Source organism: Chrysemys picta, chromosome 15, assembly GCF_011386835.1.
Source record: "Chrysemys picta bellii isolate R12L10 chromosome 15, ASM1138683v2, whole genome shotgun sequence".
Classification (NCBI taxonomy): domain Eukaryota; kingdom Metazoa; phylum Chordata; order Testudines; family Emydidae; genus Chrysemys; species Chrysemys picta.
The window spans coordinates 17,865,595-17,888,155 of record NC_088805.1 but is presented as its reverse complement, the minus strand read 5'-3'; the positions used below and the strand labels follow the sequence as shown (position 1 = coordinate 17,888,155).

General features: G+C 41.2%; 1 protein-coding gene across 23 annotated transcripts in view; it reads left to right on the top strand.

The window, feature by feature from the left end:
* The window catches only part of ARVCF (ARVCF delta catenin family member), a 437,864-nt gene that overhangs the window by 330,174 nt on the left and 85,129 nt on the right, over positions 1-22,561 (top strand). For all 23 annotated transcript variants that reach the window (XM_065568005.1, XM_065568006.1, XM_065568000.1 and 20 more), the window contains 2 exons: positions 9,150-9,649; positions 20,344-20,527. In XM_065568005.1, coding sequence (XP_065424077.1) covers positions 9,150-9,649; positions 20,344-20,527 — 684 coding nt within the window. The remainder of the gene's footprint in view (positions 1-9,149; positions 9,650-20,343; positions 20,528-22,561) is intronic.

Genomic DNA, 22,561 nt, shown 5'->3' with positions numbered 1-22,561 from the left:
AGCGCCACCTGGAGCTTGCACCCTGAGCCACCTGCCCCACCTCCTGCCTCAGCCCTGATTCCCTTCCTGCCCTCTGAACCCCTCATCTCCAGCCCTAGCCCAGAGCCCTCAACCCCCAGCCAAAGCCCTCATCCCTAACTCCCTGTCCCAGCCCTGATCCCCCTCCGAATTCCTCGGTCCCAACTCGGAGCCCCTTCCTACACTCCAAACCCCTCATCCCCAGCCCCACACCTGCAACTGGAGCCCTCACCTCAACCCCCTGCCCCAGCCTGGAGCCCCCTGCTCCCCATACCCCTCATCCCCAGCCAGAGCCCTCACCTCAACCTGGTGCCCCTTCCTGCACCCCAAACGCCTCATCCCCAGAGCCCGCGCGCGCACACACACCACGCCCCAGCCCTGATCCCCCTCTGAACCCTTCAGTCCCAGCCTAGTGCACTCTCCTACACCCCAACCCCTCATTCCCAGCCCCATCCCAGAGTCTGCACCCATAGCCAGAGCTCAAACCCCCTCCTGCACCCCAACCCCTCATCCCCATCCCAGAGCCCCCTCCTGGACCCCAAACCTACTCATCCCCAGCTGCCAGCCAGAGCTCTCACCCCTTCCCGCACCCCAACCCCCTCAGCCAGCCAGCTGAAAATGAGCAAGTGAGTGAAGGTTGCGGAGAGGAAGTGACAGAGGGTGGGAGGATGGAGTGAGTGGGGGTAGGGTCTCGGAGGAGGGGTGGGGCGGGGAGCTGAGCAAGGGTGTTCGGTTTTGTGTGAGTATAAAGTTGGCATCCCCATGAACGATTGTCACTACATCATTTTTCCTGGCAAACGACACCTGGCAGAATTTTAGACCGATGCTGAAGCCCCTTTGAATGTGCCCTTGTATGTCTAAAAAGAATTAAACCACCAAAGTATGTCAAATACAAGACTAATTAACGTCTGCCTGCATTCCACAAACTAGTGCATTGAGTGAAGGCTTCATTCATGAAGGGACACTGTAAAAGTTTTATGCCTAAAAATGAATCTTTGTTAGCATTTGTCCCCTATTATAACTAGGGAAGATAAAAACAATGATGGAATTTCTTTTTGCCTGATCTTTGCTGCCAGATGAATTGCTATTAAAAGGAGCAAACTGACATATTGTGTTCTGTTCATGAGGAATGTGCACAAGTTTGTTTACAGTGGGCTCCACAGTAAGTTGGGGTGAGAGAAATGCACTTAGATTCTTCGGTAAAATAGGTCCCCTGCTTGCTTTTAAAGGTGACTTGTAAAAGTATTTAAAATTGGATTCATGCCTTGTGTGCTTCCTTTATAACTTTTTATATCTACACAAGGGGTTTTTGCATTTTTTTTAATGTTGGAAATATCAGGAGTAGCAACTATGTTGTTTTTAATTTTGCTGGAGCATTTGTTGGGGTCTAACAGGATGTATATTGTGACCTTACACAATTTAATTGAGGGGCAGGAAATGCTAAATCATTTTAACAAAAGCCTCCGTTCCTCACATTGTTGTTTGATTATATAAGTTAAATGGATATTAACAAAAACTAGCAAAAACCAGAATTGTAAACAGTCTAATTCTAAATCCCTTCTCCCTCTCAATTGCTCAATTTTCATACTCTTGTCTTTTCTAGTGTCAGCATTCCACTGGTGGAGTATCAATGGTATGGGCTGTTTTTGATTTTTGGTTTGTTTCCTAAAATCCCCTGTTGTATTCATGGCCATAGAGTATTCTAGGCTAGATAGAACCTGAATTTCTAATGTTTATAAAACAAAGCGTTTTCAGGCCTCTTTTTATATATTTTGAAAGAGTAAATAAAAAAAGGGCACAAACCCAATTAAAACACAAGAAGAAAACCTTACAACTCACTTGTAAAGTAAAAGAGAGTCTGGAACATCCCAAATACCCAAGCAAGCCAATTTTAAGTTCTAATAACCATGACAGTATCCCTTCTACTTTTAAACCTAGGGATTGTGGGAATTTGAAATTGGGAGATGAGTAATGTGTATCTTTGTTTTGATGCTTTTTAAACTGAATAAAAGGACTTGTGTTTTGAAAATTAAATTTTCTAGGTAGCTAATCTTTTGCTTTGAACAGGGCTACATCCTTATCAGATTTTGATTTCATAGCAATGCACAGGCAAGTACTTTCAATGCAGGTCCGTTTATTTAAAAAAAAAAAATGGGGGGGGGCAGGTAAGCATAAAAATTACAGCAGAATGCAGTTAACCTTGACACCATCTTGCTAGGGATGGAAGTGTACTGAGATGTCTGGCCAGAGTCAGTCTGAATGAAGAACACTCTGGTGCTTCTAGTTCAGAATTGTCTTTTTATTATTATTATTATCATTATTATTATTTTAATTTTAAGATTCCACCTCAACAAAACAAGCTTGTTTTTCTTACTAGCCACCGGGGGCTTTGTGGTTGTTCCATGTTTGTGAATGTCCGTGAACACCTTTGCACTCTTTGCAGATGGAAAATGACTTGTTCTAGTTGGCTGTGTCTTCCTGCCTTTTGACATTATTAAGGAAAGGCAGAATTGACATTTCAAGTTTCTCACCTAAAATCCCCCAAAAACTTTTTTCCATTTTTTTTAAATTGCTGTTTTTTTCTTTTCCTTTTCCTGACTTAATGACTTTATCACTGTTTTGAACCTAGGCTCAGACAGAAACATGTGAGCCCTCTTCTATTGCCTTTAGTTCCATTGCAGCAGGTCTGGATTCCCAGATATTAACTCATTGCCCTGCATGGCAAACTTGGAGATGTTATTTGTGCTGGATGGGGAGACTGTTTCTGTTTCTGATAGGTTAGCCAAGCACTGGATGAGAAAAACTCCCTTTTTCATTCAGGTGAGGTGTGTTGAGCCAAAGTTTGTGCGCGCTTATTAACACTGCATACACCATATTAATAGTTCTTCAGAAAATGCTTTAAAGTAATTGTTGATCTTGTTTGAAGGCAAATGTCTTTATGTACTATAGGGATGGCAACAGATTTGTAATCCTGTTTGTTTCACTACAATAACTGTCCCATTGAAGAAGGCTTTGGTTGGTAGGAACACAGTTTGAGGGAAGCCTGAAAAGCCTGTGCAGGAATCAGACTTTATAAAAGGATCAAGAATTAATAACACTGGGCACCTGCCAACATTTCGTGCAGTTCGGGCTTTTGTGTTTTCATTGTCAGTTTGTGCTTCTAGTTTGACTATGGGCTGGCAGCTTATGTGGCGCTGCTTGACTGGTCAAGAGCTGTTGCTGATGGCTACAAAGGAGTGTTTTTTCTTTTTCTTCATCTGCTTTCCTTGACTTTGATCTACACACAGTCTTTTGTTGGCTTAGGGGCTCAGGAGCACATCCCCTCTCAGGGAATATGAGGCATTTGATACCTTCTCATATTGAACACAAGGTTGTACTGAAATGATTGGATTTCATCAGGGAGTGATACTTTTACAGCAAGCCTCAGCAAAATCAATAGGTCGTTGTGTTGCATCCATAGCTTCGAATTGGAGTAATCCGAGGCACAAAAATCTTTTCTCCCCATTCCGGTTCTACAAAGTACTAAAACTGGATTTGATCCTTTCTTAGAGTTGTAAATATATTTTATGAGAATTTTAATTTATTTTAAATATTTTATACTTTAATAATAATTGGTGGTAATATAATAATTTAGCATTGTGTCATACAAGAGGGCATGGTGCTTTCACTTGACTCAACACCATTACAGTCTTCAATTTGATTTCTGTGGGCAGACTTGATTAAATCAAGAGGACTATGTTTGGACATACAGCGGACTGCCCATGCAGTTTGAACAGCAAGACCAATTCTGAGCTGAAGAGAGGTTTCACTGTGGTGAGTCAAACAGGCCTCATTCCTAGACAATAATTATCTTCATCTTCATACATGGAAACCCCATGGCTAGTGGGAAGAGAATAATACTTTATTTAATTTTACAGTTCAATTGACGTTATAGGTTGTTACCTTGTAGACAGTTGATCTGACTGACCCTTGGTGATTGACAAGTTACCTCGTCACAACAGCAGCCATGTAGAGAGTGACTGTTTACTCTCATCTCTGTCTCCCTCTACTGCTTTGCCGGGCACAGTAAAGATACAGCATTAGGAGCAAGATTGAGGCAAGGAGCTAGCACGTTCTCATTGTATCCCAAGTGCAGGTTGTACTCGGTTTGTGTATGTAAAAACAAAATCTTGCTCATTGCATTAGAGTTTTGGTGTTTTCTTTATCCTTTTTGTCTTTTATATGGGAGTAAATCATTTTAATGTTATTACTTCCCCTTATAATGAAGACTGAAAACAGCTTTGTTACATAACGGGAAATGTAATGGCTGTTCAGACACTGTAAATTACAGCCTAAAGAAAGTAATGAATTATGCATACACAAATAACTGCATCAATAAAAGGATTTTCTTCAGTTTCTTAGTGTTTTGAACACCTGCCGATTTATATCCTCTTCCCCCCGCCCCCTCACTTCTGGTTAAGATCAGCAATTAAAGGAACTTAAAGTTGGAAGAGATGCTTTTAACATATAGACATTAATTGTATTACTCTGAGTTCAGACCCTGTCCCCAGTTGCTCTTCTCCTCGGGGTTCTAGTTTAATTAGCAGTCCCTTAGAATAATACTGTGTTCCTTCTTGCAAAATAGTAATAGTCTATATTTCCTTCTGCATGACATCAGGAATATTTCAGCACTGCACAATGTGTGCCTAAAATCAAAGTTTAAGGACCTCTTTCCTGCAATTAAAATTGCTTGCTTGACTGAGAGAGCCACAGTACCAATCTGCCCAGAACAATGGCAGCTGGCAAAGGCTTCCACTGTTTAAATAAAGTAAAGAAGCTATACTTGCGATTTCATGACTGCTTTTAAAATTAAAATTGCAGTACATGTGTGTGTGTGTACACACACACACACACACACACACACACACACACACAGTGTGTGGGAAAGGCTGTGTTATCTTGGATTCTGTGTGGCTTTGCTAAATAATAACCTTAATTTCTATTGATAGTCATCCCATCTGTCAGGTTTACTGAGCAATGAAAGAAGTAATATAATTAACTTCTAAGAAGTTCCTTTATTGTAGCAGAAACAAAAACCGCTTTAATTGGAAGAGGGGTAGAATAAACCCCATTGCACACCATAGCTGTGTGGATGGTTTAGTGATCTTAAGCATCTGGTTTAAAACAGTTAGATTCCTTGGAACACAGGTTCAGATCCTTGTAGGACTAACTCGGCCCTTCATCCTTCAGAGGCAGATAAACTGAGTTTACTATGTGTGGGTCTTTTGGTTGAAACTTTAATAAACAAGGCCCTGATGCTGAACACAACGCCATCAACAGCCTCAGGAACAACTCTGACATCATAATCAAAAAGGCTGACAAAGGAGGTGCTGTCGTCATCATGAATAAGTTGGAATATGAACAAGAGGCTGCTAGGCAGCTCTCTAACTCCACATTCTACAGGCCATTATCCTCTAATCCCACTGATGATTACCAAAAGAAACTACACTACCTGCTCAAGAAACTCCCTGAAAAAGCACAGGAACAGATTTTTACAGACACATGCCTAGAACCCCGACCAGGGGTATTCTATTTGCTACCCAAGATCCATAAACCTGGAAATCCTGGGCTCCCCGTCATCTCAAGCATTGGCACTCTAACAGCAGGATTGTTTGACTATGTGGACTCTCTCCTCAGGCCCTACGCTACCAGCACTCCCAGCTATCTTCGAGACACCACTGACTTCCTGAGGAAACTACGATCCATCGGTGATCTTCCAGAAAACACCATCCTGGCCACTATGGATGTAGAAGCCCTCTACACCAACATTCCACACAAAGATGGACTACAAGCCATCAGGAACAGTATCCCCGATAATATCACGGCTAACCTGGTGGCTGAACTTTGTGACTTTGTCCTCACCCACAACTATTTCACATTTGGGGACAATATATACCTCCAAGTCAGCGGCACGGCTATGGGTACCCGCATGGCCCCACAGTATGCCAACATTTTTATGGCTGACTTAGGGGACGAGAGCTAAGGAAGCATTATTCTAATGCCCCTACTCTACTTGCGCTACATTGACATTTTCATCATCTGGACCTATGGAAAAGAATCCCTCGAGGAATTCCACCATGATTTTAACCATTTCCATCCCACCATCAACCTTCGCCTAGACCAATCCACACAAGTGGTTCATTTCCTAGACGCTACTGTGCTAATAAGTGATGGTCACATAAACACCACCCTATACCGGAAACCTACTGTCCGCTATACTTACCTACATGCCTCCAGCTTCCATCCAGGACACACCACATGATCCATTGTCTACAGCCAAACTCTGAGATACAACCGCATTTGCTCCAATCCCTTAGACAGAGACCAACACCTACAAGATCTCTATCAAGCATTCTTAAGACTACAATGCCCACCTGCTGAAGTGAAAAAACAGATTGACAGAGCCAGAAGAGTACCCAGAAATCACCTACTACAGGACAGGCCCAACAAAGAAAATAACAGAACACCACTAGCCGTCACCTTTAGCCCCCAACTAAATCCTCTCCAGCGCATCATCAAAGATCTACAACCTATGCTGAAAGATGATCCCTCACTCTCTCAGATCTTGGGAGACAGACCAGTCCTCGCTTACAGACAGCCCCCGAACCTGAAGCAAATACTCACCAGCAACCACACACCATACAACATAAACACTAACCCAGAAACCTATCCTTACAACAAACCCCGTTGCCAACTCTGTCCATATATCTATTCAAGTGACCCCATCATAGGACCTAATCACATCAGCCATACCATCAGGGACTCTTTCACCTGCACATCTACCAACGTGATATATGCCACCATGTGCCAGCAATGGCCCTCTGCCATATACATTAGCCAAACCGGACAGTCTCTACGCAAAAGAATAAATGGACACAAATCTGACATCAGGAATCATAACATTCAAAAACTGGTGGGAGAACACTTCAGTCTCTCTAACCACTCAGTGACAGACCTGAAGGTGGCAATTTTGCAACAAAAAAACTCCAAAAACAGACTCCAAAGAGAGACTGCTGAACTTGAATTAATATGCAAATTAGATACAATTAACTTTAGGTTTGAACAGAGACTGGGAATGGTTGGGTCATTATACTAATTGAATCTATTTCCTCATGTTAAAATATGTTAAAATAGCCTCACACCTTCTATGGGTCATCTTGATTATCACCTCAAAGTTTTTTTTCTCTCTCCTGCTGATGATAGCTCATCTCATTTGATTGGCCTCTTACAGTTGGTATGGCTACTCCCACCTTTTCATGTTCTCTGTATGTATAAATATCTTCTTTCTGTGTGTTCCATTCGATGAAATAGGCTGTAGCCCACGAAAGCTTATGCTCAAATAAATTAGTTAGTCTCTAAGGCTAGGTCTACACTGGGGGGGGGGGGGGGATCGATTTAAGATACGCAAATCCAGCTACGTGAATAGCGTAGCTGAATTCGATGTATCCTATTCGACTTACCCTGCTGTGAGGACAGCAGCAAATCGACGGCTGCAGCTCTCCTGTTGACGCCACTTACTCCTCCTGGCGAGGTGGGAGTACACGCGTTGATTCGGGGATCGATTTCTCCGTCTAGATGAAACGCGATAAATCAATCCCCGAGAGATCGATTTCTACCCGCCGATCTGGGCGGGTAGTGTAGACTAGCCCTAAGGTGCCACAAGTACTCCTGTTCTTTTTGAAAATGTTTGTACACATTTGTAACTTTATACATGAGTCATTCTGTAAGGCAGTGGGTTCACTCGTGTAAATAAAGTTAAGAATATTCATGTGTTTTCAGGATTGGTGGCCCCTGCATCTGTGGCTGATTTTTTGTTTGTTTGTTTTTTTGTTCCCCCCTTCACACCACTACTGTGCAGTACATTATGCACTGGTGGGGTTTTACCCATTGCCTCACTGGTTACTGTGTTTTACCTGTGCTGTAGATAGTTTGTGAAATGCTGAGCCTACAGGATGTGAGAGGTAAGGCCCCCCCTCCCAAATGTTATTTTGAACAAAAGGATAAACTATATCTATCTGTCTCTTTCAATAACAAGCTCTTAAGCTGAAAATGCATCTCCTTACAAATATATTGAAGAAACTTCACAACCGGCTGCTCAAGATACGATCTTTTTCAAAGTAGGATAGAATTACAGCGATTGCCATTAAAAAGTCAGTTTCAGCTACTATCATATACTGTTCTTAAAATCAGGGCTTTTCTACGGAGGGCAAAAATATGTTGAGTGGTTGTGGCTGGCCTTATTTCACAAACGTTATACAATAAATTACAGCACTGTTAGTTAGAGAGAGATCAGTACAGTTGTTCCTAGTGCACAGGATGACTGACTGCAGCTGGGGGCTTGCATGTAGGGTTAGCCACTGTCTGGGAGGGAAGTGACAGAGGGGTGAAGTGACTTGTCCTAGGTCACATTGCAGTTCAGTGGCAAAGCTGGGAAACCCTGACCTCCTCAATATCAGTTGAGTGCCCCAATCCTGGACCACTCTGCAGAAGATCTGTTTGGTATGAGCTCCGATTCCAAAACTTGGGTGTTCGACCACCTTTTGCAAATGATCATTGATGAACTGAGGGAGCTTGTCTTGGCCCCAGTAACACGTGATCTGAATTGGAAATGTAATGGACCTTGTTATACTTGCTAAAAGTGTTTGTTGGTGCAGTGTTTAGGGAGGGACTACAAGTAGTTTAGAGGTGCTTTCTGTCCATACCCTGGATGCCTTTAATTAGATTTCTAGCTCATCATAAGAGGATCATCGTTAATGAGGTTTAGTGTTTCCCACTAAATGTAACCCCGTTCTATCATAATTGCTTTGGTAAATGACCTAAATGAAAGCAGTGTCGCTGACTTACAATTCCTGTCATTATTTTACTGCTCACCAAACAAATTCTATGCTATGGTCTCATCATTGCCGAATGATGTTTAATGTTGCTTAATTTTTGTATGGCCAGAAAAACTATTTGAAAAATGCAAATATCCTATCACTAATGCATGTGTGAGGTTAAAAAGATTGATCATCACCCAGATGTTAATCCTGGCTTAGCAGCACTGAATGTTAAATACACTTTTTTTTTATTTTGGAATGTTCCTCTCTGTGCAGGGGCTACGATGACCCTGTTGAGTCAGAGATGGTTGACGAGAGGATCCCTTACCTTCACGGTGGCTACGCAGCACCATTAGCACAGCCAGAGAGGGGGAGCATGGCCAGCATCGAACGCCTGGGCAAGCGTTCTCCCTCCATTGACAGCATCCGCAAAGACCCCAGGTGGCGGGACCCTGACCTCCCTGAAGTGATTGCCATGCTCAGTCACCCCATCGATCCAGTCAAGTCCAACGCGGCAGCATACTTGCAGCACCTGTGCTATGAGAACGATAAAATAAAAAAGGATGTGAGGCATCTGAAAGGGATTCCCATCTTGGTGGGTCTGCTAGATCACCCAAAGCCAGAGGTCCATCGCAAAGCTTGTGGGGCTCTCAGAAACATCTCTTACGGGAAGGATAATGAGAACAAGGTGGCTATAAAGAACTGCGATGGGATCCCGGCATTAATCAGGTTATTGCGGAAGACAAACGACATGGAAGTCAGAGAGCTCATTACAGGTCAGTGTCTGTATTTTTTCAGGGGAAGACTTTATTGGTTTCGGGAACAAGAATTTTTGAAGGTGGCAAGATTGTCTAAGAGTTATGAACCACTGGCTGCAGTCATTTGTCTAAGGGCATATCTATAAGACGGGTTAGTGTGCGGCATGTGGGGGTGTAAATCTACAGCACTGCAGCAGGCTGTGCACTGTCTGTGTGGACCCCGCTGCTGTGCACTAAAAGTTCAAAGTACACTAGGGAACTCCACACCATAGAAGTCTAGGTTTGTGGGTGCGTTGGGCCCTCCCGGATGTTACAGGGAAGACGAGCCCTAAGAGGGCTACATATATGTAACAAATCAAGTCCGTTCACTCCAGCAAGCCTAGCTGGAGTGAGAGTAACAACACTTGAGTTACCTAAGGTACATCTTCACTACCCGCCGTATCGGCGGGTAGCAATCGATTTATCTGGGATCGATATATCGCATCTCTTTAAGACGCGATATATCGATTCCCGAACGCGCTCACCGTCGACTCCAGAACTCCACCAGAGCGAGCGGCGGTAGCGCAGTCGACGGGGGAGCTGCGGCCGTCGATCCCGCGCCGTCTGGACCCCAGGTAATTCGATCCAAGATACTTAGACTTCAGCTATGCTATTCGCGTAGCTGAAGTTGCGTATCTTGGATCGATTTCCTCCCCCCTCCCCCCCAAATGTAGACCAGCCCACAGAGTGATTGGATTAACAGCACAGAGTGAGTTGCATCCCCACTACATTACTAGTTACAGCATCAAGAGGCCTAAGAGCACCACTTAACTCAAACTAGAGATTTGTGTGTGTAGCTGGGAGTCAGGTTATGGGCAAAACTCAAGTTTTATGCTGTGAAGACATGCCCTTAGGCACCTGGTGTTATGAGCCCCACTGGATGCTGCTGCATTAAGTGTGTCATAGTGTAACTGCATGCACCTGTCTATTCAGGGGAAAAACCAAGGTGCTGTGAATATGTGGTGAGGTTGTGTGGCTAATGCTGAAGGCTGGAAAATGTTCAGATTGATAGGCACAGAGGCTGCTGCTGAGACAGTTTTGGGAGGGGGAATGTTCATTAGAATATCAGAAAAGGAGGCACTATTGGTTGGTTTTTTGTTTTTTTTTAAACTGCTGGTATATACTTAGCAGTGATTTCCTCCTCCCCCCCCCCCCCCAATTATTTGTGACTCCATTATTCAACCAGCTTTTGTTTGAACTTCGCCTTGGACCTACTCCAAAGTGAGTAGTGAATTACATGCCAGGTTTCAAAGTTCAGCCACTGAGTTACATATGTGGAGGGTGGTGGGAAAGTGTGTCCACAACTCTTTACATTGTGGAGACGTAGTCTTCTTCAGCCTCCCATAACTCAAAGGCAGGAACATAGATTTTCCCCTCTTTGGAGAGTCGGGTGGGGGAGGAGGAGGAATGACAATTAGATGGAGACCAGATGGAGGATTTTCTCCAAAAATAGAGTTTTTCAGAAAGTTCTAAGCATGTGAAAATAGATCTGTGTGACTGAAATGTTTAGCTCCCTCATCTGTACTGGGAACGGCCAAGCAAATTCAGTCGTAAATGTGGCATAATACATTTGATGCTATAATCGTTGCAGAACTTGTGGCAGTTCGCCAGCTTTTACCACTCATCGTCCGTTGAGATGGATATTGGTACTGAGATGTTTGTCCTTCCTCGAGCATTTTTATTTATTCAGCAAACTGCGCCTAGCCATACAATCCACTAACTAGCTTCCCTCCTCCCCTCCCCCTTCTCCATAGAGCTAGGCAAGGGGAGCCTTTTGCTAAAGTATTTGATTCAGCAGGATGGCTGACTTTGTACTTTGTCTGGTTTTTGGGTTTTTTTTTTTTTTTTTAAATTGTGGATAAGTAAAATGCATTTCTCTGCAGTTCTGGTTTGTTCAAAACTCATTTCCAGAGCTCTGCCAAGGAATACATTTATTTCATCAGATTCAAAAAAGAAAAAGCTAGTCTATAATTTACTCTGGAGGAACATCATTATAATGTTAAGTGGTAATCAGTCATCGCAGAGATGGCAAAAACAAACTGGAGTTTGCCCCCTGTCCCTCTGAATGGTGTTTGCTTTGAATCCCGACTGAATGAATTAATTTCACAATGTAAGTATGTGCCATTTGATCCTACCTCAGCAGTAAAATTAGTAATTTTGCTCTGCGTCCTTATGTAGGTATAGTTCCTACTTGCTATTTTAAGCTGTTTTTTCTCTACTGAGGAACCCTAGGAATGTTAAAGGTATTAACCTAAACAGATGTCCAGCAACAGATGATGATTCTTTAATCTCCATCTATGCGGGGGTGAGTTTAATTCTGCTCTTAAAGCAATAGTGTCAGAACGGGGTGTTAAACATTCAAGCAGTAATGCCGAAGGGAACAGGGTTCCAACAACATTTGTGTGGGCTGCGGCTGGTGGAATCACAGCTGATATTCAGACTCATCTGAGAGAATGAACTGCCCATCAAAAAAAGAATTCCGAAGGACGAGATCAGGGAGAAAGAGGAGTCAAGTCTTTTTAAAACAACACAAGAGGCGCATTCAGCCAATGCTACTGCAAAAAGACGGCATGCTATGCAGTGTTACATACACTGGTTACAGTTCTGGAGCTCTCATGATGATAAGTTGACTTTTGTATCAGGATACCTTCCCACTGCAGTAGATCAGAGTATCTGTTTGCCATGAATGCATTTTATTCTGTCTGGAATGAAACCTTTGAGAATGTTTGCCACCATACAGAAGTTTGTTCGGGTTCAGATGGAAGTAAAGAAGAATAAGCTTAATTGCTTCTTTTAAAAATCTGCATCTTCAAACCAGTTGTTACACGTTACCTAGACTGATTGTAATAATGATTGCTATTCAGATCTGAATTGTGGCCAGCCATTAATTGGCCATTCTAGGTGTGGTTGTATTCTAAAATAGGGCTGAGATTTCCAAAGGGTCTAAGTGAGTTATGCCCCCAAATCCCATTGCAATTTGGGCACCTGACTTTCTTAAGCTCTTCTAAAACCAAAACCAAAACCCGGTCTAGATGTATACATCAATATGTATCCTAGGATACTAACTCTGAGAGGACACAGGTTAAACAATCATTAGGTGCATCTACATGGCACAAAAAACCCACAACCAACCTGTGGCGGTGAGTCTCATTGCTCAGGTCAACTGTGTTGGGCTCGTGTTGTGGGGCTAAAAATAGCAGTGTAGCTGTTTGGTTTCGGGCTGGTGCCTGTACTCTGAGTTCTGGCAAGTGGGGAGGGTCTGAGAGCCCAGACTCCAGCCTGAGTCCGAACATCTACACTGCTATTTTTTTAGCCCCACAGTCCGAGCCTAAGTCAGTTGACTCTGGCAGTGAGAATCACTGCTGGGGTGAGAGCAGGTTGCTGGGTAGGCATTACTCATAGTGTCACTCAGCAATCTACAGTCGGGTTTCAGTATTCTGATATCACACTACTGCTAGACTAGGTAAGTCTGTGTAGCTTTTCCTGTCTGGTGGTATCACCCTCCTCAGAACTGAAAGCCTCTTGTTGCTTGACATCATAGCTCTTTTACCAGAAGTTCTGTGTATATCTGAGAATGGTGTTAGAGCATGATGGCCCTGCATGTCAGGCATGTTAGGCACTTAAAAAGTACCTACCACTCCCCAAAGATATAGTCATGCTGTATCTTCTAGCTCTTTTTTTTTTTAAATAGGGTTGCACAAACAGCCTGTACCTATTGTACTGCAGAAATCTCAGTTTATTAAGGCTTTCACAGCTACACCATGAATTGAGCTGCAATCAGAAATGGTACTCTGTGGAGCTCTTCCTTGAATCAGTCCGTAGTTATCCTCTTGGGACTGTGCAAAGCTACCCCTTCCATGGATCATTTTCTGACTTCAGAAATGAGAGCTCAGCTGATAAAGCAAGAAATTTGCTCTGATTGGGAAAGCTGCAAAGGTTTTTATCTTGAACGATAAGGTTTGGTGTGGAACAAATGTTCCCATCAGATATGCAAGACAGAAATTCTATTACACTCTTTTGACAAGCAGTCAGAAGTTAGTAGCTTTAATGAATTTTTCATTCTTTGTGTGCTCATTGAAATGTAATTTTGTTGTTTAACGACACTGCATGATATTTTAAGTGGTGCAGAACATTATTCTCCTGACACTCTGTATTGGCAAATTGGGTTTAATTGAAAAATGATTGACCTTAAATGTTCTAAGGAGAAATCTTTTGATCTAATAATGTTCTATGTAGAAACTTGCTGTTTGATGCAGCCAATCAGAAACCATTTCTTGTGGGCATTCATTAATGTATGATAGAAGCCTAACAGTTAGCCAGAATTCATTTCAGCGGGCACTAACTCTTCTTGGAAGTCCACTAATATGAGCAGCATATTTTCTAATTACAGGTGAATTTACTCCTTTTTTCTGTTGAGAAACCTGTCAAAAGAATATATATTTCATGATGCAGTAATTTATCTTCAGGACTTGTGCTTGGCCTCTTTCAGCTTGGGATGCACAACTCCCATCACCAGAGCTCAATTTAAAAGGGGGGGGGGGGAAGACTGCATATATAATATAATACATGTCAGACAGATGACTACAAGATCAACTTACATCAAGAGCACCCAGCGAATATATGCAATTTATTTTAGATGATAAATGATTCAGTGTGCTGCATAGATGAAAGAGTAAACAGGTTCTTGGTTTGTTTTAATCTAATAGTAACATTGGATTCTGCAACTAAGCAGCGTAAGGAAAGAAGATTCTGTTTGGATTTCAAAAGACGTTAGCATGTCTGTGTTTGACACACTTTCTTTAAACCTGCCCATGATAGGCAGCTGCTGGAAGGTGGGGCCCACAGCATTTGGAACTGTGGGCTTAATTGCTTTTATATGCTGTGAAGTGAGGATTTACAAAAACAGTTATAGCTTCTGTTTTCTTTGTTACAATTTGTATCAACCAAACTACTTTACTTTAAAAAGACAACCTTGTTGCTTCTGCCTATGCTTGATGCCTTGGGTAGCCTGAAACCTACATGTATATTCAAGCTAGCTCTTAAGAATGAGAGAAAAAATTGATTATCTTCTGCAAGGCAATAGTATATCTTCTTATTTAAATCCTAAAATATATGCCAGCCACTGATCAGTGCTCAAAAAGGCAAATTCTTTTAGTAAAGGCACATGGAAAACCTTGATGGATGAAGAAGAACAGGAGTACTTGTGGCACCTTAGAGACTAACAGACTAACACGGCTGCTACTCTGAAACTTGATGGATGAATTTGTCTTGCAGTTACTGTTTTAATGACTTGATTTATCTTTAGGGTAATTTTAATGAATTGATAAATTGACAGGAGTTTTTAAACTTTATTAGATAACATGTTAATTATGCTAATAAATACAGTGAATAATTTTTAAGGGCAGAGGTCAAATTACGGTGGTGGTAATCTTTGTCACTTTGTTCTCACACAGGGTTAACGTACAGTTTAAAAAAAAAAAGTAGAGTGAATTTAGTTGTTGGGGATTAAAATCATGTTGCTGTGGCTGCCACCATGAGTTCCTCTTCCTGGGCTTGGTTCCCCAAGACACTGGAGGGCTGCTGGGATGTAAAGTTCTGATGTAATTCCCTTCTTGATTCGCACATTTTTGAAAAGAAAAAAGTTTTTTGTTCTGTTTATTATCTGTCTCTCTTCTTAAGAGGTATTTTCCCTACATAGCCAGCCATGAATCTAAATCCTTCCCACATCATCAAATGTTGCATAGGGATTGACCAAGGCTCTGCCTATCCTGGACCACTCTTTGCATATCTTCTAAGTTTTCCCTCTCTGAGTACTGTTTGACAGAAGGATTATTTTGATCTGTATCCCTCATATAGTCAGCTACTGGAGTCTTGTAATTTATTTCTTTTGAATATCGTAAAGATCCTACTTGCATATTTTTGGTATAATATGGGGTATCTTTTGTCTCTCTCTTTATAGTTCAGCGATGCCTCCTTTGGAGCATAAAAAAAGGCTGTACAGTGGGGGGGAGAAACTGAAAACCTCACAACCGTAGTTGCATCCTTGAGTCCAAAAGGGACAGAGGAAATGGGGGGATAGGGATAGGTTCTCTTTGATGTCAAGTTGTTCTCTTGCAGCCCCTACAAGGAGCAGCTGTTTGGCTGCCCAAGAGGGCATTTGTTTTTAAGGTCTTGTTAGCGTTTATAGGCGACATTTTCTTTAGAAACTATGGGTGAAGGTGTCCATGAGTACCTTTTCTCATGCGAGTAGTCCCACTGTTGGTTTAAATGGGACAACTAGTATGAGTTAAGTTGTTCACATATTACATATTTGCTGGACTGGACTTTCTTTTTGTGGCCATTCTCTGCAATTCAGATGTGATTCTCTTGAATCCATGTAGGATTTAGTGTGTTCAGAAATTAGCTACCAGTAACTGACAACATAGAAGAAATTTGGAGATAATATCCTTGTTTTACAGACCTAGGGCATATTAAAATCTATACACAGATGTCTTCAAGGTGGTACCCAAGCACTGGAGAATTTTGCAAAATCCTCTAATATTAGGACTGCTGGTTTGTCTGAGGTCTGAGAAGAGAGTTAAACTTTTTGATAAGTTTTGTTCTATGTTGAATTTTATTGCTAAATTGGGACCATCCTGTCCTAATTCCAATATTAGGAAGATTTCAGATTTCTTTTAGACTTTTAAAATATTTCCCTAGTTGATTCTTCTCTAATCTAAAGAAATGAAATTATTTACTCTAATAGCTTTGTAATGTAGTGAATAGTCAGTTGTCTGGGGCGGGTGAAGAGAGGAAACATCCTGTTTCAGAGGAAGAAAGTTTTGTGAATCTCTAACAATGAAACCACTCAAACATGAAGTGTATAAGCTGTTAATACTTTATTCAGAATGTGTCTGTGGCCTACCAAGCTTTTGTATATTGGCCCCTTCCAAACTCAGAATGATTGATTAAAGATTTTTTTTTTTTTTTTAATCTCAACATGCTTTTTAATTGATGTTTTACTAGCTCAGGTGAAGAACTACTATAGGCGAGTAGAAATATAGGAACCATAGGAATGGTCCTACTGCATCACACCAGTGATCCATCTCTCTGGTGTCCTGGTTCTGCTAGTTGCAAGTACCAGGTGCTTCAGAGGAAAGTATAAGAAACAGTTATGCAATAAACGTGCCCACAGAAATAGTTTGCAAGGACCTGAGGACTAGAACCCAGGTCGGCAGAGCCAGGTGTGGCTGATATTCCCGTAGTCCCACCAGGAGGTCACATAGAGGCACTGCCAGGGAGCACTGTGGAGAGTGGGTCTCGTGGGCAGTACTTCCAACGCCTAGAGTGACAGTACCCTGCAGCCCTCTGATTAGCCATGTGCCCCTACTTAACCCCAGGAAGTTGTTTGGGCAACCACACAGACCTTGGCCTGCTGCAACACTGGACTTTACCTTGTCTCCTGATTTCTGGCCTCTGACTCCAGCCTGACTTAGACCCCAACTCCTGCCTCCCGATTCTAGGCTTGTACTGCCTCTGATCTCTGGTCTTCAACCCTGGCCTGACTCTTGTTTACAGGACCTGGCCTTGTGATTCCTCCAACTCCTGCTCAGTGACTCTCATCCCCGGTGGGCAGACCTAAGCCCAGCTGTGACCGCGTGGCAAGACCACCCATTCTCCAGACCTTTACATAGTGTTTTTTTCCCCTCAACCCCCAGTCATACTATAAGCACATTGGTAGTCCCATTGAAGTCAGTGGGACTACTCACAGTCCAGCAAAGCATGTGAATAAAGAATGGATAACTTGTTACATCAAAGGGTTTGATATGATTCTAATGACAACTTATTGAACAATTCTGTATCGCCCGATTATAAAGATTTTACATTGATTACATAGTTGGCTTTGCTTTCTTTACAATGTATCTGTGTAAGCTGAAGTAGAAGAAAATTGGTATTGGCTTTTGTTTTGTTTTTTCAGAATTGAGTGACGATATTGAGCTTTTTTTTTTTTTTCCTGTTTCCTTTTTTTCTTAACTCCCAGGGTGTTTAGTAGATTCTGTAACAATGAGGATATGTTTAATTAATATATAAATTGGTAACAATGGAAAGCTAATTTATCTTTGTCATTTATATTATCTTATCTTATTTAAATGCTAAATAAAATAATTTCCAAAAAGCACACACAACTTATATTGTGCTGTGTATGTTGAGTAAGTAAAGTGTGCCAAGTAAATAATAATAATGTATGTACCCAGAAAGAGATTACAGTAAAGAAAGATGGGTGATAACATCTGAGGTAAAATCTTTTGTTTACTACTGGATTTGTTTAATAATTAATGTGTTCAATTACATCTAAACAGATGCCTGGGTTTTGTAAATGCCACTTTGAATTGGAGGCATCATAAAGTGTCAGTCTTAAAACTCTGTTAGTTGTCAGTCTCCTGGGTTGTAATTGCCACTCACTACTGGTAGTGGAGATAAAATTCCCTTTCCAATCTAGTATGTAACATGATCCTATATGGATATCACACTATTAAAATAGGACAAAAGACATTTGCCATCTCTCTTTTTTTCAATGAAAGCGTGAGTATTAAGCTTTCATTCCAACCTACATCAGGGAGGATTCAGTATTACAACTTTATTTTTCTGTTTGTTTACAGACCGGTGTACCGGGCTTGGTCCTCCTTTCACATACACTAGTTTTGCACTGATAGAACTCACTGACTTCAGTGGCATTACTCCTGATTAACACCAGTATACCTGGGAATAATTGGGTCCAGTGAGTCAATATCTGGTAGATAGTTTAAAAAGGAGTTTTGGGAGAGGAAAATTGCAGGCATTGTAACTGTGAACTTTAAGAGATTGATGTGTGACTGAAACAAAAGTCCAGACATGACCATTTATTGTTCCTTGTGATTTTTTTTAAACATGAAGAGTTTAAAGACAAATATCTGCAACTTAAGTTGTTAGTTTGTAAAAATGTGAAGACCTAATGATGCACGTTGGATGCATATTAATGGTACGTATTATTAGGAAAGTGTCTCTGGATATTTAGGAAAGTCTCTATCATTTTTCCATTCAGTCCTTGCAAAAATCTCCTTCATTCTCATGCATTTCAGTGGAGATGAAAGCTGCGTACCTATTTCTCTCCCCATATATGCTTATTTATAGTTTTGAAATGTTACCAAGTAGGATTAATAAATTCTGTATCTTTTAAATGAATGTTCCATTTTAATCCCAACTCAGTAAGGAATAGCCTTTGTAAAACTGAGATTTGGAAGGATATTTGTACTTCTGCATAAGTTTTCATGGCAATGTCTGGCATATGGCTTTCAACTTTGTCTTTTGGTTTGGAGATGTGATTAGCTGAAAGCATGAGTCGAACAGAAGTAGGTTTTTTTGTTTTGCCTTTCTTGAATTAGTCAGCTTTGTGAAGGCTATATTACTTCCCTTTATTAGCAGAAACAGGCTGATATCTACAAAAATGTACTTCGGCCTCTGATTTCAAAGTCTAAATTATTATCCATTTAAAAAAATAAAAGTAAATCTAGAATCCATTTGTTTCTTGAATCACTCTGTTTTCAGTTGAAATCACTGGTGTGTAATGTTTTGCTTTGTACAGTGCTGAATGTTTCCATGAACCATTTTTAAGGGCTGGTCTACTCTACAAAGTTCTGCCACTTTATCTGTGCGGGCACAGTTCAAGCAGAAACACCCGCATCCCCCGGAATGTAGATGCTGTTCTGCCGGTGTCAAAGTGCTTATGCTGGTGCAGCTTATTCTAGTTCAGGAACTGAAATAAGCTATACTGGCATAGGTACCTATATATTAGTGTAACAGCATCTAATGCGGTTTTTACCAGCATAACTGTTGGCAAAAAATCACACCCCTAATTGACATAGTTACATTGTTAAAACTCTTAACTGTAAACTAGCCCTAAGATATTTTGCATTGTTGACCATGTAAAACCTACATTTGTGACTTCTGCTGCTCTGATTTGGTATTCGCCTTCTTTCTACAGCTGTGATTCAAAATCAAGGCGAGGTGATAAGACAAAGAGGGTTGTGGGTGCTCAGTCTCCCCTAGGAATAATGCCCTCACTGCACCGTATGTGCCTGTGACATAGTGAATAATATGAAAGTAAATATGGAATGCAAAAAGTCTGGGGTGAAATTCAACTCTGTGTAGCGAGTCGACACCAGGGCTATGTGCCCTTTAAATCCAGTTTAAGCCCTATTTTGAGGTTTTATGTGCTGCATTGGCCTTGCACTGCCCTCTGCACTGGGGGGGTGGTGGTGGTGGTGTTTTTCTGTCAGAAGTAGATTTGCAAGTTTAATGATATTAACACGTTGTTCAGAATGAATACTATCATATTGAATCTTTACACTTATAGTTTATGTAGATGATTAATGAACACATATCGTATGTCTCCTGTATATTATATGGCCCAGCAGTTTCAACCACTCTACCTGTTTTAAATATATCTGCGTTTAGAAAGGTGGTATAGCTTTCTGTTTTGATAACTGCTGAGTGAGTCCTAACCATGTGGTTACATTGTATTCTCAGAAATCTTGTCAGGTGAGTAATTTCCTCTTCGAATTATTTTATGATTTAATCTTTTGGAAATGTTAGTCTGCATGAGGAGCACCCATAAACTACTCTAACTTGGCTAATAACCATTGTTTCTCTCTAAGGCACTCTTTGGAACTTATCATCCTATGAGCCCCTGAAGATGGTGATCATTAACCATGGCCTTCAGACACTGACAAACGAGGTGATTATCCCCCATTCCGGATGGGAGAGCGAGCCGAATGAGGACTCTAAGCCTCGGGATGCTGAATGGACCACGGTCTTCAAGAACACATCTGGCTGCTTGCGGTAAGATGGGAGCAGGGATTGTGCTTCTGTGGTTCGTAGCATCTTAACATATGTTTAAAAAAGTGGTTTATTTACCCTGACTTTGAAATCAAATATCCTGCATCTCTTTTGCAGAGGTGCACTTAGGAGCTCAATGTGGCAATATGGGAGGCTCTCGTTTTGCCACAGAGCCTTGTAAGTGCTGACATTCCAGTCGCATTTGTGTGAGTGGTTGGTCATTTGTGTTAGATGGAACATTATAGCTATAAATGTTAACCTTTCCCTTAGTGGGGGCAGTGCTTAAAGAATGGTGATTTCCTGAGTTATATCCCAAGAAGGAAATATGCTATTGCAGGCATAGTCGTAAGTGCTAGAAATCCAGCTTTAATCAGGTGTGCTGGGATCAGTAGGCTGGTTCTGGTCATTTGTCGAGTCCTTTCCTTAGTTGCCCATTTGAGGGGGTTTTTTATGACAAGTTTTCTAAATGAGTCAGTTCTTTGACGTTCTTCTTGCACAAGTGGACTTTTATTCCCAGCTGGTGAGGGAATGCATAATATCAGTGTTAGCTCTTTTTTTATTGATTTAAGCTAAATCTAGAAGACTTCGGATTCAGATTTATCTGCAAACGCCCCAGGTGAAGATATTGACTAACTTGATTTCAGATTCCAGTGAGTGAGGTGCAGTAGGATATATATTATGAACCTGTCAGAGATGCACATTTAGTGTAATTCATAGGTGTTAGCTTTAGATACAATTTGCCTGCTGAGCATTAAAGAACCAGTTCCCAGTAAAAAAGACCTTTGATTAGGTATTATTTGCATTTCTTAAATCATCCACAACTGGACAGTGCGTGTTGGAACACAGGGTCTGAAAGAGCCTTCAGCACAGCCTAAGGTACTGACATTCTGTATAGAGTGACTGACTTCCATTTTGATGTTTTTCCTTGAGGTTTTTGTAAATAGTCTATAAGAGATTAAACAGTGTATATACACTGTTAAATTCTTCAATGTTATGGTGAGGTCTAATAGTTCAAACAAAACTAATCAAGATTCCATATTGCACCTTCTGGTGCACTGAAGTGTACTTCTGTCAGATTTCTACTGATTAATATATCTTCAGAAAGTTGCTTCATTTCCGTTCCTTGGGCTTGCGGTCTCTAAATTGCACTAACTATTCCCATGAGTAACTTCATGAATGCAGAAAGTAATGAAAAGTGTTCTGAAAGGGCCCGTTACTGAACTTATTTGCAGTCCCACTGGAGATGGAAGTCCTTTGAGTAGGATCCAGACATCATAATTTTTTCTTAGCAGTGCCTCACTTTCTAATGGTTTTGCAAGAAGAAATTAGTTATGGTGAGAATAAAAGGATTATCTGAATGAGTCTGAGATTCTCTAATGATTGCAGACAAAAAACTGATCGTTAATAGATTAACCTGATCCATGTCATAAATTTTCTATTGGCACCTGCAATGCTCTGATCTACTTGAAGTTCTGCATTCCAAGTGTGCTTTTTGTTTTTTGTTTTTTAAATTAAGGTGCTTCTTTTGGAAGAAAAAGGACAAGAATTTTATTTCCAGGACCCAGCTTTCTTCAGCATAATGAACATGGGCATACAGAGCTAGTGTAGTGTTAAGATCTGCTAGCTGCAGAATTCCACCTCCCTTTTTAGATAACTAAAGTGGTCCTGTTTTAAGAAACTACTTGGCAATGTAATGGCACTCAGTAATAAACATATGTGGTGCCTACTGCTAGAGCTGCGCATGAAAACGTATTGCAATCCTCATGTCTACAGTCTGTCTTCTATCACTATTGCGTGTGGGGGTGGGGGTGGGGGATAATATCTATCTATCCCTTTTTTAAATTCAAAGAAAGCTAGTCCTTTGGAATGCTGAGTATGTGATCCAGAGAATTTGTTCAGGTAAATGGGGAAAAATCTGCAACAGTTAAAGAAAGCAATTTATCAAACTTTTGTTTTATAAACTTGGTATTGGAATGAATAGCCATTGTGTGGAGAGAGGAGGATTGTTGTGATAATATAACCATTTTATCCCATTGC